Source organism: Aythya fuligula, chromosome 7 (assembly GCF_009819795.1).
Source record: "Aythya fuligula isolate bAytFul2 chromosome 7, bAytFul2.pri, whole genome shotgun sequence".
In the NCBI taxonomy this organism is placed as follows: Eukaryota; Metazoa; Chordata; class Aves; order Anseriformes; family Anatidae; genus Aythya; species Aythya fuligula.
The window spans coordinates 549,880-563,529 of NC_045565.1; the positions used below are offsets into that span (position 1 = coordinate 549,880).

Below are 13,650 nucleotides of genomic sequence, written 5' to 3' on the forward strand. Positions count from 1 at the left end.
GCTTTGCTTTTGGTTGTGTCTAGTACAGGGCAGTGAGTCCCAGTCCAGACAGGGGCTCATGGATGCCACCACATTGGCTGCCATGACCATTATCATCATGAAAACAGCTGCTGTAATAAGCAGCTGCTGCATTGCCATTACCTGCTGAGGGGTTCAATCACTATTTGTTTTCACTGTAGTAAAAGTATGTGGTTGACATGGCAACGTGGTTTGTGACACATGCCAATTGATTGGTTGTTCCACAGGAGGAAAGTCCCTGCGTCTTTGAAATCTTATGTAGCAGCTGTTCTGCTCCACTGATGATTACAAGCACATATATAGCCATAAATGCCCGCATTGTTTGTCTCCTTTAGTGATCAGGAAATGTTTAGCCCTGGTGTGAAGGGCTGCAACTCCATTGATTCAGTGTAGTTTAATCTACCAGTGCTTATGGCTTCCCTCGCAGAAACTCCCACGAGGCTTTTTCTGCTAAAGCTTTTGTTGTTTAAAATAAAGTGGATGGTATTTTTCATGGACAGCTGATGAAATGAGCTTTATGTGAAATCTAGAGTGATATATTTGCTGGTGAAGGACTTGATCCTGCAAAGGGTCTATTAAGCATGCAAGTACTACTGCTGATTTCTACTGGACTGCCTCTCACACTGAAGTTAAGATTTTGTTTAGTGCATATTCTGAAGAAAGCCATTGCTGTGCACATCGCCACGCTGAGGCAGAATTAAGGGTGGTTGAAGTGACTTGCTTGGCAGTGAAATGGAACAATGCAGAATTTGGTCACGTCACTGTAGGGAAGTTGGCAATTCAGTGGTTGATTTAAGAGCTCAGTTTGATTTTTCATAATTTTGAAGAAAGTCAACGAGATGCACAAATTATAACCATGCGCCAAATTCTTCTGAAGTCTGAATATATTAGACGTGGAACTAAACCTGCTTTCCTTTAAATACTCTCTTTCCTGAGGCTACTGCCATTCCAGCAGTACTTTGAACAGTCTTATTGGCCTCACTCCTAGAGGTAATCTTTAAAGTGGCCTGTATTTTAATTTATGTATTTTACATCCAGTTTAACAGATGCTAGTAACAGTCCTATATGTACTGGCAACAAATGCTTGAAATTCACAGAAATGTTACTGAAGGCTTACTGATTATTGGCTGCACTGGTGGTTAGGAGGATTACCTGCTTTTTTATTAGCTTTAAGTGGGCTTGTGCTTTTATAACTTGGATTTAGTAAGACAACAAAACTTTTCACGCAAGCCTCTGATTAATATCATCAACTAGTGGCAAATTCTATCTGTAACAGATTTTTATTTATTTATTTATTTATTTATTTATTCATTTTGTCTTCAGCCAGCTAAACTTCAGCTTGGGTAGACCAGTTCTAGAGAATGTTTTTACATGGAAGTTTGAACTCAGGTTCAGATGTCTTAAGACATTTTCATTCCACCCATAAATCTTCCTTAAAACTAGAGATCCAAAGACCAAAGTTTGGTTATCTGTGCATACTGGACTAGGGCCCAATTTCTTTTCCTTGGTGCTCCATAAATGGATATTAAAAGTAAAGAGGACTCAGGTTGTGAACTGAGGGATCTTCCGTTCATATGTGTTTAAAACCATAAATTAGCCATGCCAGAGCACTGCAGCCCACAACCTTGATTGAGCTTCACTTCCAAAGATTTTCCAGTTCTGCAGATTGCTCTTGCTTGCCTTAAATGCCAGCTGTGTAGAGCTTAGGGATATGGTTTAGTGGGGACTGTTAGCGTTAGGTCAGAGGTTGGACTCGATGACCTTGAGGTCTCTTCTCTAGGTAATAGTCATTACCTAGAAAATTCTGTGATTCTGTGTGATTCTGTTTTCTCACTGGAGACATGTACAAAGAAGCAGCTGATACTGCAAAGCTTGCCAGGCTTCAAAGTCTGTCTCCTGGTGGTTAGGTTGTGTGGTCATCAGCAACAAACGCCATTTTCTCGTTTGTCCTTACTGTCTTGGCAAACAAACCCATGGATGGTCTAGTGCTGAGCAATTCTGTATCTCAAAATGTGAACACTTCTGCAGTTTACAGAGCATTCTCTTTCAAGCCCTTGCTTTCCACTATTGATAATTTATCAAATAAATCTATTTTCAGATAGGAATTTATTTGCTAGATTTCAGCTCATAGGTAGTTCTTGGGTTTACACTGTCAGTATAAGGTGGTCAAATCAATTCAGCTACTGTCATTTATACTTAGAAGTGTAGTGGATTTACTTTTTTCCCCAATGTGTAAAACACAAATTTCCCTCCAATACATGCTGTTGACAAAACTTATAGTTAGGAACTGCAGGAGTATTTAATTCTGTAGATGTCATCAATTCCCAAGTTTTGAAAAAAAAAGTTTGAAAAAAAAAAAAGTAGTTTCAAGGTATTTAAAAAGCAGAAATTTAGGACTTGTGGTGTACATTTTTTGTATCTATTTCTAAGGCTTCATTTACGTAAAGCAGCTTAAAACTCATCTTCTCCAGGTTGCTTTATCTTAATGGCAGCCGTCACCTAAAATATTATGCTATATTGAGCAATAATCTTAGAGTAGTGGCTTCCCTAGGTAAAATAAGAACATAGCTTTCCCTGCCAAATATGGCAAAGCACTGGTTTTTTTTAACATTTCTGTATGATTTAGGCATTAATATTAATGAAGAAAATCAATTAGTTTAGTGGAGAGGAATTATTTATATTGCATTGTTTTCAAAATGTATGTAGTGATATGAAGGGAGAGGTTATTCTAAAGTCTTCTCACGACCTGGAAAAGCAAGGGCAGAGTACTGATTACTACTTTTATGTCTAACCTCAAGCTATATTATTTCTACTGGTCTATGTGTAGATGAACAAACAGAGGCTAAGCATGAAAAATATTGCATCATTTTAAAATAATACTGTGGATTCAGAAACTGCTGAAATACTAACTTTCCTTAAGTAATAGCAGACTGGAAAAATCCCTGGTTTTACAGTGTCAGAACATTGGTGGTGGTGAATGCTAATGAGAAACTACCTCAGAATCAAGGAGCTGCCACTATGCCCGTTATGCTTTCTTTAAGGTTGAAGTCAAGATAAAATGTTACATTTATTACTGTAGTATAGAAGAGGATTAAATCATGACATAACTCTGCCAGGTAATTAACTTGTTTAAAGTAATGGACTTTACACATAGGGTTACAGATGTGCAACGTTCTCCAAACTTTTTTTTTAAAGAAGAAAATTTATTTTTTAAATAAATAAAAATAGTCATTACCATGAATATATATATATTTTAAATATTTAAAATAAAAAAGGTTTTGAAATGAAAGGCACCTGTTCGGTTGTCTTTCTGTGTTGTTTTGTTGTTCTTCTTCGTTGTGGTTTTGTTCTGTTTCTTTGCTGTTTTGTTTGTTTGTATTTTAATTTTTTTATACCTTGATCATATCTGATGATTCTGAGTAACAGTTTTGGGTGAAAAAGCCCTGCAGCCTTACGACTGAGGTTGCAGTTTTATAAATTGAGTTAATTGATCAGCAGTTACTTAAAGGGACCCGGTGACAGGTTTAGTCTGTCACTTAGACAGGATTTGTTCATACTGTTCATCCAGAAATTATTTTATTTATAGCAGTTCTAGAGTAATATAAAGCTATACTGGCAAAACCTTTTTAGGCTATGCATCTACAGCTGCACAACTCTTTTAATAGTAAGAAAGCATCTCCAAAAAGTGTAACTTAGCCAGTATTTTTATTGTGGCAATTATTTCAAGTGGTCTAATTATAAATGTTAGTACAACTATAGCCTGAATGTTTGTTCCACAGCATATGGTTTATGTCAATATGTTTCTAAAAAATAAAACAAGTGGTTTTCAGTTGACTCTACGTGAAGCAATTTCAACTCCACTGGAAATTATTTATCTATTGTAGCATTTATCTTGCAGGCATTATTGCACTGGTTAAATATTTCAGCTGGTAATACAGTTCTGAAGGACAACATTTTTGTTTAGATAGACCACAGGTACATTTACTTAAATCAATTGGTTTACATGTACTTGCCAATTATAGTAATCGCACAGTGGATGTATTTATCTACAAATTGAAGGTCAGCTCCTATAACTGTAAGTGAGGTACATTGGCTTTTTCTGCTTTACTAGTTTTATCTTTAATCACACTTACAGAGAGTCCTTAATGGGTTCTGAGATTCAATAATTGAGGTGGTAAGGTTAATGGGGCATCTTGTTATGCTACACATTTTTGTTGCAAATAATTTTATATATTAAATACGTGAAATCTTTGCCACAGGAAAGTGAGCCAAGAATTTGAGTTGCTAACAAAGGTGGTTTCAGCTGATGGCTGGTCACAAAAATGAAAGAAGTCAAAGAACAAAGAAAGCAGCTGTCTTTAGAGAATGATGCGATGCTAAGATATAACCACTCTCTGAAAGCTGACAGTGAATGATCTTGTCTAGTGATGGAAGATCTGAGGAAGTTAAAATAACAATGTTTAGAACCTGCACTTGTGATTATCTTAATTAATCCTGTAAAAGACAGGAGATAGTAATATCCTTTCCGTGTCTTTTATGTATGTGACCTTACCCACCATACACAGGTCTTTTGATCACTTCTCCAGCTTTGGAGATGCTGAGAATTGTTTCCACTTCAGTGCAGAAATAAAATTTACATAGAGACAAAGAAATCTTTTATGCAGAGTAAGATCCATTGTCTAGAGCATTCCCTGTCAGGATAATTTCTGAGATAATTTCGGCTAAGTGGTCCATTTGGTAAAGATAAAGGTTACTTTCTCACTCAGTCACTGTCCTTCTGAATTTATGCTACAGGAACAACTCGCAAACTTGGTTACCTGCTGCAACCCTAGCCGTGTCCTTTAGTGATCTTGTGTCTCTCAGAAGACGTTTCCAATGTTGGTCATAGTACAGAGAATTTCCTCTGTCAGGAGCTGTTCTTATAATACATCAAATGGGGCACTGCAAGGAAGATGCATGCAATCCTTAAGACATGCAGCATTCCAAATTATCTTTTCTAGGAAAACTCTACCAGCTAAAGGGATGGTAGTTGTCTTCTCCACAGCACCCAAGCAAAGTCTGTGCTTCCCTCCCTGCCACCTGTGCTGATTACCTGCTTGCTGGGCCAGCAAAGCACTTGATCTACACTCAGAATTTGCTCACTGTGCACTGCAATGTTTAGAGAATTGAAGAAAATGTGCTGTTCAAAAAGCAAGATGTACTGTGCTTTTGTACAGCACTGATTGTCAATAAAATGTAATTTAGCTAAAACAGAAGTAGTGATTGTCAATAAAGTATAATTTAGCTAAAACAAAAGGCACATTTCTGTCAAAAAGCTTCCACTGTAATAGAGGCAATAGAAGTGGTCTAGATATTCACATTATGAAACATTATGAAAACTAGTTGTTTTTTTAACGTTCAAACTCTCATCTGCAAATTTTCAAACAGAATGGCAGCATGAATAGTAGACATTTGTAAAGTTGTTAGCAGCTGAAAGTTGTGTTAAAGAACATTAATTAAAAATGCTTCTGCTAGTATGCTTCTGTATATGTGCTTCTACAGGTACTGAAATCTGTGCATCAAACTCTGAAAAGGGTTGCCACAGAAACCCGCCTGTGTGTATCGAGTACCTTTCTTAGTCATTTGTACATAAAATAGACAGAAATGTGTCTTTTAACAGTCAGATCATCCATTCCCAGGACATAAGTAATTCCCTGTGATATGATGAAATTTATTTTAAAAAATAAAAAGGAACTAAATGTAGCATGTCATCATTTAGATCAAGACTGCAGGAAAAATGGTCCTGTTCAGTGAAATGTACTGGAAACGTTTAGGAGATCAGAATATGTTTCAGTACTGTTAAACAGAGAGAGAAAGGATCGGCATGAATTCTCTCATTTTCTTTAGAATTTTTAATATCCAGCAACTTCCAGGACTTTCATTTGTATTTTCCCAAAGGGGTATATACAGAGTGAAAGAAATAACAGGTCTGGGTTTTGATGCAACTCCCAGAGTTAGCCCAAATCTGCAACTATGTGGCATATAGAGAGAAGACCTGCTCACAGTCTTACTTCAAGCTGCTTAACAGCTTAAAATGATAAAAAGTCCTTAACACAATTTAAGAATTTAAACCACTTAAAATGTTAGAAACAGCTTGTGAGTTGGAAGGGTTTTTCTTTGGCGACGGAGCTGGCAGACTCTCACAGTGCCTGCAGGTGAAGGGGCCCTTTGGGACCAAACCTGGGAGGCCTGGAGGTGACATGATGGGGAAGATGGAAGAGTTCTCTAGATATTTGTATGTGGGTTTTATGTGGGTTTCTGTCTATGTGCCTAGATTGCTGTGCTTTCAACAGTGTCGTGTGGAACGTTGCAGTGGTGTAAGGTGTAACTAGTGGGATGGCCCCAGTGAACAAGGGAAGAGGGTGGCAGAAAATATTGTCTGTGGCAAGTCTTCAGCTGTGGAAAACAGCTTCAGATCATGGGCCAAAGGAAGACTGCCTGGGAGCATTTTGAAGAGATCTTCTGCAGGAGCTGCCAGACAAAATGCTTTGCTTTTACAGTTCCAAGAATTGGCATTGGGTGGGAGGTGGCAGGAGCGGGTCTTTCAGATGTTTTGAAGAGGATTTTTTTTCTTTAATGAAAGGTTGTTTTGGGAAAAACGAATTGGGTGAGAGAGGCAAGAGGGGGTTACTTTAGTTTAGTCTCGCCCAGACTTAGTTGTTAGCTCATACGAGAAGCATCAGAAGTATTCATTATTAGGTGGTTATATTTCTAAAACAAATTATTATTTATGAGATTTAGCTTACTCCCTGCTGCCTCATGCGATGGTCAGTGTCTGAATGTGTGTTTGTGTGTGTATGCACAGATGGAAAATACTGTACCACTGCAGAAAGTGAGACTTGGGGACAAAGGAAGGGGGCACACGAGTGGAAATCAGTGGCTCGTGGAAAACTGATCGGATGCTTCTTTTGATGGCAGTGATGCCCCTTTAAATGTTTTGAAACTTGGCTTGGTTTTCGGTGACAGAGGCAGTGATTTACACCTTTCTGTGCAGAAAAGGCTGTAAAACAGGAGTGAATTACATTCTGTACAATTTGAAAATAAATGATGCATTCACAGTCACTCAGGTTGAGGCCCATTTACACTTCCAGAGTGGTATGATGATGAGTAAATGAAAGCTAGGCCTGTGTGTGAATGAAAAATGTCTGTTTTACCAGAGGCTGTGAAAAGAGAGAGAAAGAGATGGTGACTGACACTTACTGGAAATTAGAACCAAGACTTTTATTTGTTTGTTTAAAACAGTGGTATTGGTTTGGAGTCAGATGGAGTTTTGGTTGTACTACAAACCAATCCCACTGAGTTCTGTGACATATTGCTAGTGATGCTAGGTGTTTATATTTGCATTCTTAGTTTTATCCTATGCTTGAGGAGATCTGTATTACACTCCCTTCTTGTGCAGACTTGGCACAATAATGTTTAATGTGGATATTATCTAACCAAAAATAAATAAATAAATCTTTACTGAGGTAAAAAAGAGGTCAGGTGTGATTAATGTCATATGATCTCATTTCAATTAAATTACTCTTTGGTTTTCCTTTATGATGAAGGCAAGAGATATGCAAATTCTACTTGGTATGGTTCGTTTTGACTAAAGACAGACATATAAACCATTTAATGAATTAAATCTCAGTCACGTGTTATGTAACACTAATATCTCAATATTGCTTGAATTTCAGAACATTTCAGGATCTGTCCAAACAAATGGATATATCTTATGGTACAGTCAGGGATTCAGCAGTGTATGAATACTTTAAAGCAAAAGGGACAAACCCTCTGGAGCAGGATAACACATTTGCTGAACTGTGGAGGACAATCAGTAAGAATAATGGAGCAGATAATTGTGTATCGAACCCTTCCGAAGGCATCAGAAAGGTAAGACTGGATCACAGGGTTCTTTATTTAATTTTTGTGCTGCATCAATGCTGTTTGCATGAAGTTAATAATGTTAAGTCCCATTAATGCAATTACACTGTAACTTCAAATAAAAATATCCTTATCTAAAGTTTCTTTTAGTAACTCAATGGCAAATAAGAAGCATATTCTGGAGTCATGGATTTGAATTTAAGTACTTTAGCTCTGCCTAAATTTCCATTATTAAGGTCCTTCTTTGGCTCTGGCCATAAGGTTTCTAGCTTTCTTGGCTCTCTGGAAATACTCCTCTTCAATATCATGCTTTGTATTATCCAGGTGCTGACACTTGTCCTTTGCTCGTTTATGTGTGTGTTTGTTCATTTTGTTTTGTTTTTACCTGAGGATTAAACTAGGTATTAGAAACACGAGCAAAAATTAAGAGATTCACTGCAAATGTACTAGTTTTTCTTAGAACAGCAATTTCATGCAAAATGTTGTTTATTCCAGGCTTAAATATATGCATATACTCTTTTACTTGACAGCATGCTTTCACCTAGCTTTAATTTCTCACATATATGACTGTGCAATTTTTTTTGGTGAAACTGAGCATTGATGTTGGAATCAAGATCTGATATATATATAATAGCTTGGGATTCTATATGCTTGTGCTTAGTCCTGTGATGAACAGCCCCGGGTGAGATTAGGAAAACACAAGTGTCCACACTTTTTCCGGCACCCTTAGTTTGCCACTCGTCCTGTCTGCTTTCCATCTTGTAGCTCAGCAAATACAGGTAATAACTAACATCAAACCACATGTGTCTGGGAGTGCTTTATGGCAGAAGGTACACAGAAGTAGTCAGTGAAAGTTTAACGTGCTTCTCCTTTAGAGAAAAGCGTCTCCTTTATTTGTCAATTGATTTTTTTTCATGAAACAAGAAAACAGTTGTTATTAAAGTCTTGATTATTTGATCAGATTTACTCTGTTGTCAATGAAACACTGATTTGGAAAAAATATATTATTAGTTCCTCATACTTTTGTAAGTGAGAAATAAGAATGTTTTGGGGCTTCGGTTCTTTTATTCTTTAGAATTTTTTCTCAACAGTCATAGGGAAAGCATCCACAATTTACTGGGTTTTACAATGTCATTACAGGGCTGAACACAGTGACCTAGGCCATTCCATTTCCAAATCAAAGTCCTTTAACATAAAATTTCCAATTGTTTGTGTGGTTTCTGGATAAAATCCTTATTTTATGGGAGAAAGACTTCTGCCTCTCCCAGTAAAGGAATATTTAGTCAACAGTTTTGGTTCACCCTCCTTGCCTCCCTCTTCTTCCACCTCCTAGCTGAGCTTCCTAAAGCTCTATGCACTTGGCTTAAATACCCTTTCTTTCTCTGTACAAGGCAGAAACCTGGCTATAGCCAAGTCTGTGTTTTGTTTTGTTTTGTTTTGTTTTGTTTTTAATCTGCTCATCATTTTGTGAAAATGAAGCGTCTATTTCAAGACTTTCTAAACATTTAAAAGAAAGTAGAAACAGTGCAAATAGTGCTATTAAGTATTTATCTAGTTAACATGGCATTAAAAACAATAATAAAACAAATTCCCTCAGGAAAAGGCACATTATTTTACTTCTTTTTATGTTTTATTTTATTTTATTTTATTTTGTTACCGTTCTTATGTCAGCGGACAGTCTCTACCAGTGAGACGATAAATACTCTTATTCTGTAAGCCAGTTGTATGCTGCCATTTATTACAGCTAGATTTGGCTAAGCCTTAAATGGGGCTGTAGACTGGCAAGCTGTTTAGACTACCAACTGCATTGTCTTTAGGGAGCTGACTTCTTTGTCTCATGTAAGTGATAATAACTATTTATATTAAGTTTGATTTTAATGTTGTAGGGTGATTTTTATATAGCTTGATCAGCTCATTCAATTAATGTCAATGACAACCAAATTTAGTTCAGTCCCCAAAGCTGACCAAAGCTGCTATTTGATTAGACACATAAATTGGGCTTAATATTTAATAATTTTGTCAGCTGAACACTCATGTTTATAGTTTAAATGTCACTCCTGCTAACTCATTGAGCTTTTTGAATAAAGAGACAAGTTATCCGTATCAAATATTATGGTTAGAAATTCTGTCTTTCTAAAGAAGAAATGATGTCAGCAAGGGAAATTGGACTTTCCATCCGTAAACACATACTGCTGCATGAAAGGGATGTAAATGTACCTTAAAAAATGTATTGTATTGGAAAAGGAAAGTCTAAATCCCTCTAGCATATAAAGATACCTTAGTCATTTCTCTGAATGAGGACTTGCCTGACACAATGAAAGAAAAAACATGTCCATATTACTCTTTCTCCTCTCCTCCCCCTTTCAATTTTCTTCATACAGCAGCACAGTGCACCTGCAGTTACAAAAAGAATGCTGCTTTGATGCAAAATAGGAGAGTATTGCTTATTTATGGTACAGGCAGGTATTTCAGTTGTCTCAGTTTGATTTACTTCTCTTCATTTCCCAGAGATGTTCCTGCTCCCCTTGACTGTCTAAAAACAAAAGAACAATAGTGGAAGAAAGTCCTGAAAGCTTTTGTGGCATTTGGTTGCCATGGAAGAGGTTGCTTTTTCAGACGTAGCATAGTCCCTGTAGCCACAGTGGCCATCTCCTATTGTCAAGACACAGCTTTTTCAACACAAATACAGCCACGGAGAGGGCATTAATGTGCTGCAAAGTCATGTAAGCAACAGAAATACATTTCAGAGCTGAGGGCACAAGTTGCTTTTGTTGTACTCCCAAGGCAATTGAAAGTGGTCATTGTAGATGTAAAATGTCCTCCTTTTCATAAATGTCTCTGCATAGAGTACGAGGTGGTTGCCAGACAAATTGCAAGTCCACACAAAATGCTATTTTGCCACTTGAGTTTTCTGGTACTACAGAAGGAGATTGACTACTGCTGTTGCATGGAAAATTTCTTTCTGGGTCAAGCTATAGCCAGGATCTCCCAGATGTGTGCTGTGGGTAGCTCCCACAGCCTTATCAATGTTGGTTTGGGAGCAGCATACGTTCCTAATCCAATTGCAAATCTGAATAATATGTTTGCAAAATACCCCGTGGCAGTCGGTTCTTTAGGATAATTATTTGCTATCATGACTTTCCAAATAACTTGTAGCTTTTTTCATTGTGAGCTGCCATTTTTGCTTTGAAAGAATGAAGTGATATGGTCCCTATATACTCCCACATACATCTTTATATATATATATACATGAGAGAATTAAATTGTTATTGTTGTGTTTTTCAAAAGCTTTCCTTTGATGGAGACAGTTTGTTCCCCTGTCCAATCAATTTGGTGCCAAAATTGCTCTGAATCCGTTCTTTTCCTCCTGTGTATTGCTTTTGATGAAGTGATCAAAACCAAGTACAGTACAAAATGTGAATGTATCATTAGTTTATGCAACAACACAGTAAGAGTTTATTCCTTCCCTTTTTGCTTCCTTCAAAAAGTTCCTCTTCTTTAATGAGCAATAAACATTAAGTGAGATCTTTTCTTGTTGAACAAGCACCTCTCCATTTTTATTTTGAGCATACAAGTAATTTAAAAATTCAATGAATAGGATTTTCTGAAATCTTTTTTCCAACATTGTCCACGCTGAATTTTGCGTTGTGAATTGTTGTGGCTCATCAGTGTGTTTTCATGGGTCCTCATAAATTTCTTCATTTCTTGACCCACCAGCTTTTGGAGTAAAAGCAAACGCCCAAATGTGTTACATCTTAAAGCCCAACTATATTACATCCTGTCGTGGCTCCTAATTACATTAATTTTAAAAGAATTTCAACAAGATTAAATGACATGTTCTCTCTTTAGTAAAACTCTGTTGCTTCTCATATCATTTTTAAACAGAAAATAAATGTTATCTGAGCCTGTTTTTGAACCGTTCCTCTAGTAACAATGTAAAGGTCACTTTCTGATATTTCTGTGCCACATAATGGGATCAGCTATCATGACACTTCATTTTTGGCTGTAGATTAATGATGGATGTAACGTTATTCCACTTTTTTCTTCAGTGTGGTAGCTTCCTGCAAAGTTTCAGATGAATCACAGACATATCAGTGATGAACTTGAAGTTCATCTTGTTTCAAGTTTTATTATTTCTTACCAAGTTTTCTTGAAAAAAACATAATTTTACAGTCAGTAAACCAGGGTCCTTGGAAAAATACTCTTCCATCTCCCACCATGTTGAAGAATAACATTAAGAGATTGGCTACTGCTTTTCAGAAGTATTACTATTCTCCTTCTGGTCCTTCTGTCTAGGAGGCAATCTTTCTTGGCCTTTTAATTTTTCATGATTGTGAAGAAAAAATTTTAATGCAAGTTTCTTTTTCTCTGAAATCTGTTTTCTTAAACCTCTTGAATCAAAGATAAATCTGGTGTCTTTGGTGTTAACCACTACAGTAGTTCCAACTGGGTGGAAGAAACGAGTGCTTCTTTGGCTGAATTTCTGTTAAAGATGTTTTTGAAAGTTTAACTCTGAGTTATTTCTGTTTTGTTCTGCAATATGTCTGCATGCTGAGAGTCACAAAAAGGCCATAGAAAAGGAGGAGAATATCAAATCCAATTTGAAGTCTAAAGTATAAATTGTATCTTATTATTCTGTTTCATTTCAGTCATTCTTTATTCAAGTTATCTTACCAATTCTCAGCTGGTATTTGCCACATTGCCTTTTACCCTCTCTTTCTCTATATTTTCTTTGCAGTGATGTCTGATCACTAGAACATTTTGATTCTATTTTGGGCCCTAAAACATATAATTCAGGCTTTAGATGGCTAAGCTGTGAATGCAAGAGCACAAGGATATGGAGCTTTGCTGCACTGTGGTCATGATGAGTTCCATGGATAGGTATACCTCAGTACAGTGTCATGAAAATAGCATAGCTATGTTTCCTGTCCACACAGCCAGGTCAGCACCTGGTATGGCCTATAATTCTTAGTCCATCTACCTCCTCCTCGCTGTTTCAACAGCTGTTAGGGGAATGGGAAGCATGCTGAATTTAGATGGCAACTAAATGTTTGGTCATAAGGAAGCTTTCTATGCAACGAGCACTCAATAGTATGAGATCTCTATTCTACAGATTAAAAAATGCCACAAGTGGAAGAAGTTTTGGAAGGGAAAAATCTTCCCTGAGGGAAGAGGAATCTTTGAAGAGTCATTTTTTGATAATCAGAGAGGGGAAGCAGGCTTCCATTCAGTATTGCTGCAAGTTAAGAAGTATACCAAATTAAGAGTTTAAAGCTCAGATTCCTATTTATTTTAAAATGGTCAAGATGTCAGAGAAATAGTGTTCTACAGTTGTGACGACACTGTGTAGTATTATTTGTCATAAAAATATAAAATTGATACAAGATAGATCTGGTAGACTGTTTATTGCTGCTTACATTCGTAGGGCATAGGATAGCAATATTGCAAATGCAAGAGAAGTAGACCTTGTTAAAAGATCTGTCTAACCTTGAAAGTCAGTGTACGAAGCTCTTCTACATAAAATAAAGTGCAGAAAACTAGGGGCTTGAATGGTAGAATCAATAATGTGATTTTTCTCTAGACATTGCCTTATAATTGAAATCGAATATTTGAGGAAGACTGTGTTCCTCAAGTATTAGTAAGAAAAAGATGATGAATATAGGACATGTTGTCAATGTTCTTTTTTTTGTAAACTGTTAATTTGAAAATATGATTTATGGAACAATTCTG

At 36.7% G+C, this 13,650-nt stretch overlaps 1 protein-coding gene across 3 annotated transcripts in view; it reads left to right on the top strand.

The window, feature by feature from the left end:
* Positions 1-13,650, top strand: part of GRID1 (glutamate ionotropic receptor delta type subunit 1) — a 533,398-nt gene that overhangs the window by 497,607 nt on the left and 22,141 nt on the right. For all 3 annotated transcript variants that reach the window (XM_032191106.1, XM_032191104.1, XM_032191105.1), the window contains exon 13: positions 7,734-7,929. In XM_032191106.1, coding sequence (XP_032046997.1) covers positions 7,734-7,929 — 196 coding nt within the window. The remainder of the gene's footprint in view (positions 1-7,733; positions 7,930-13,650) is intronic.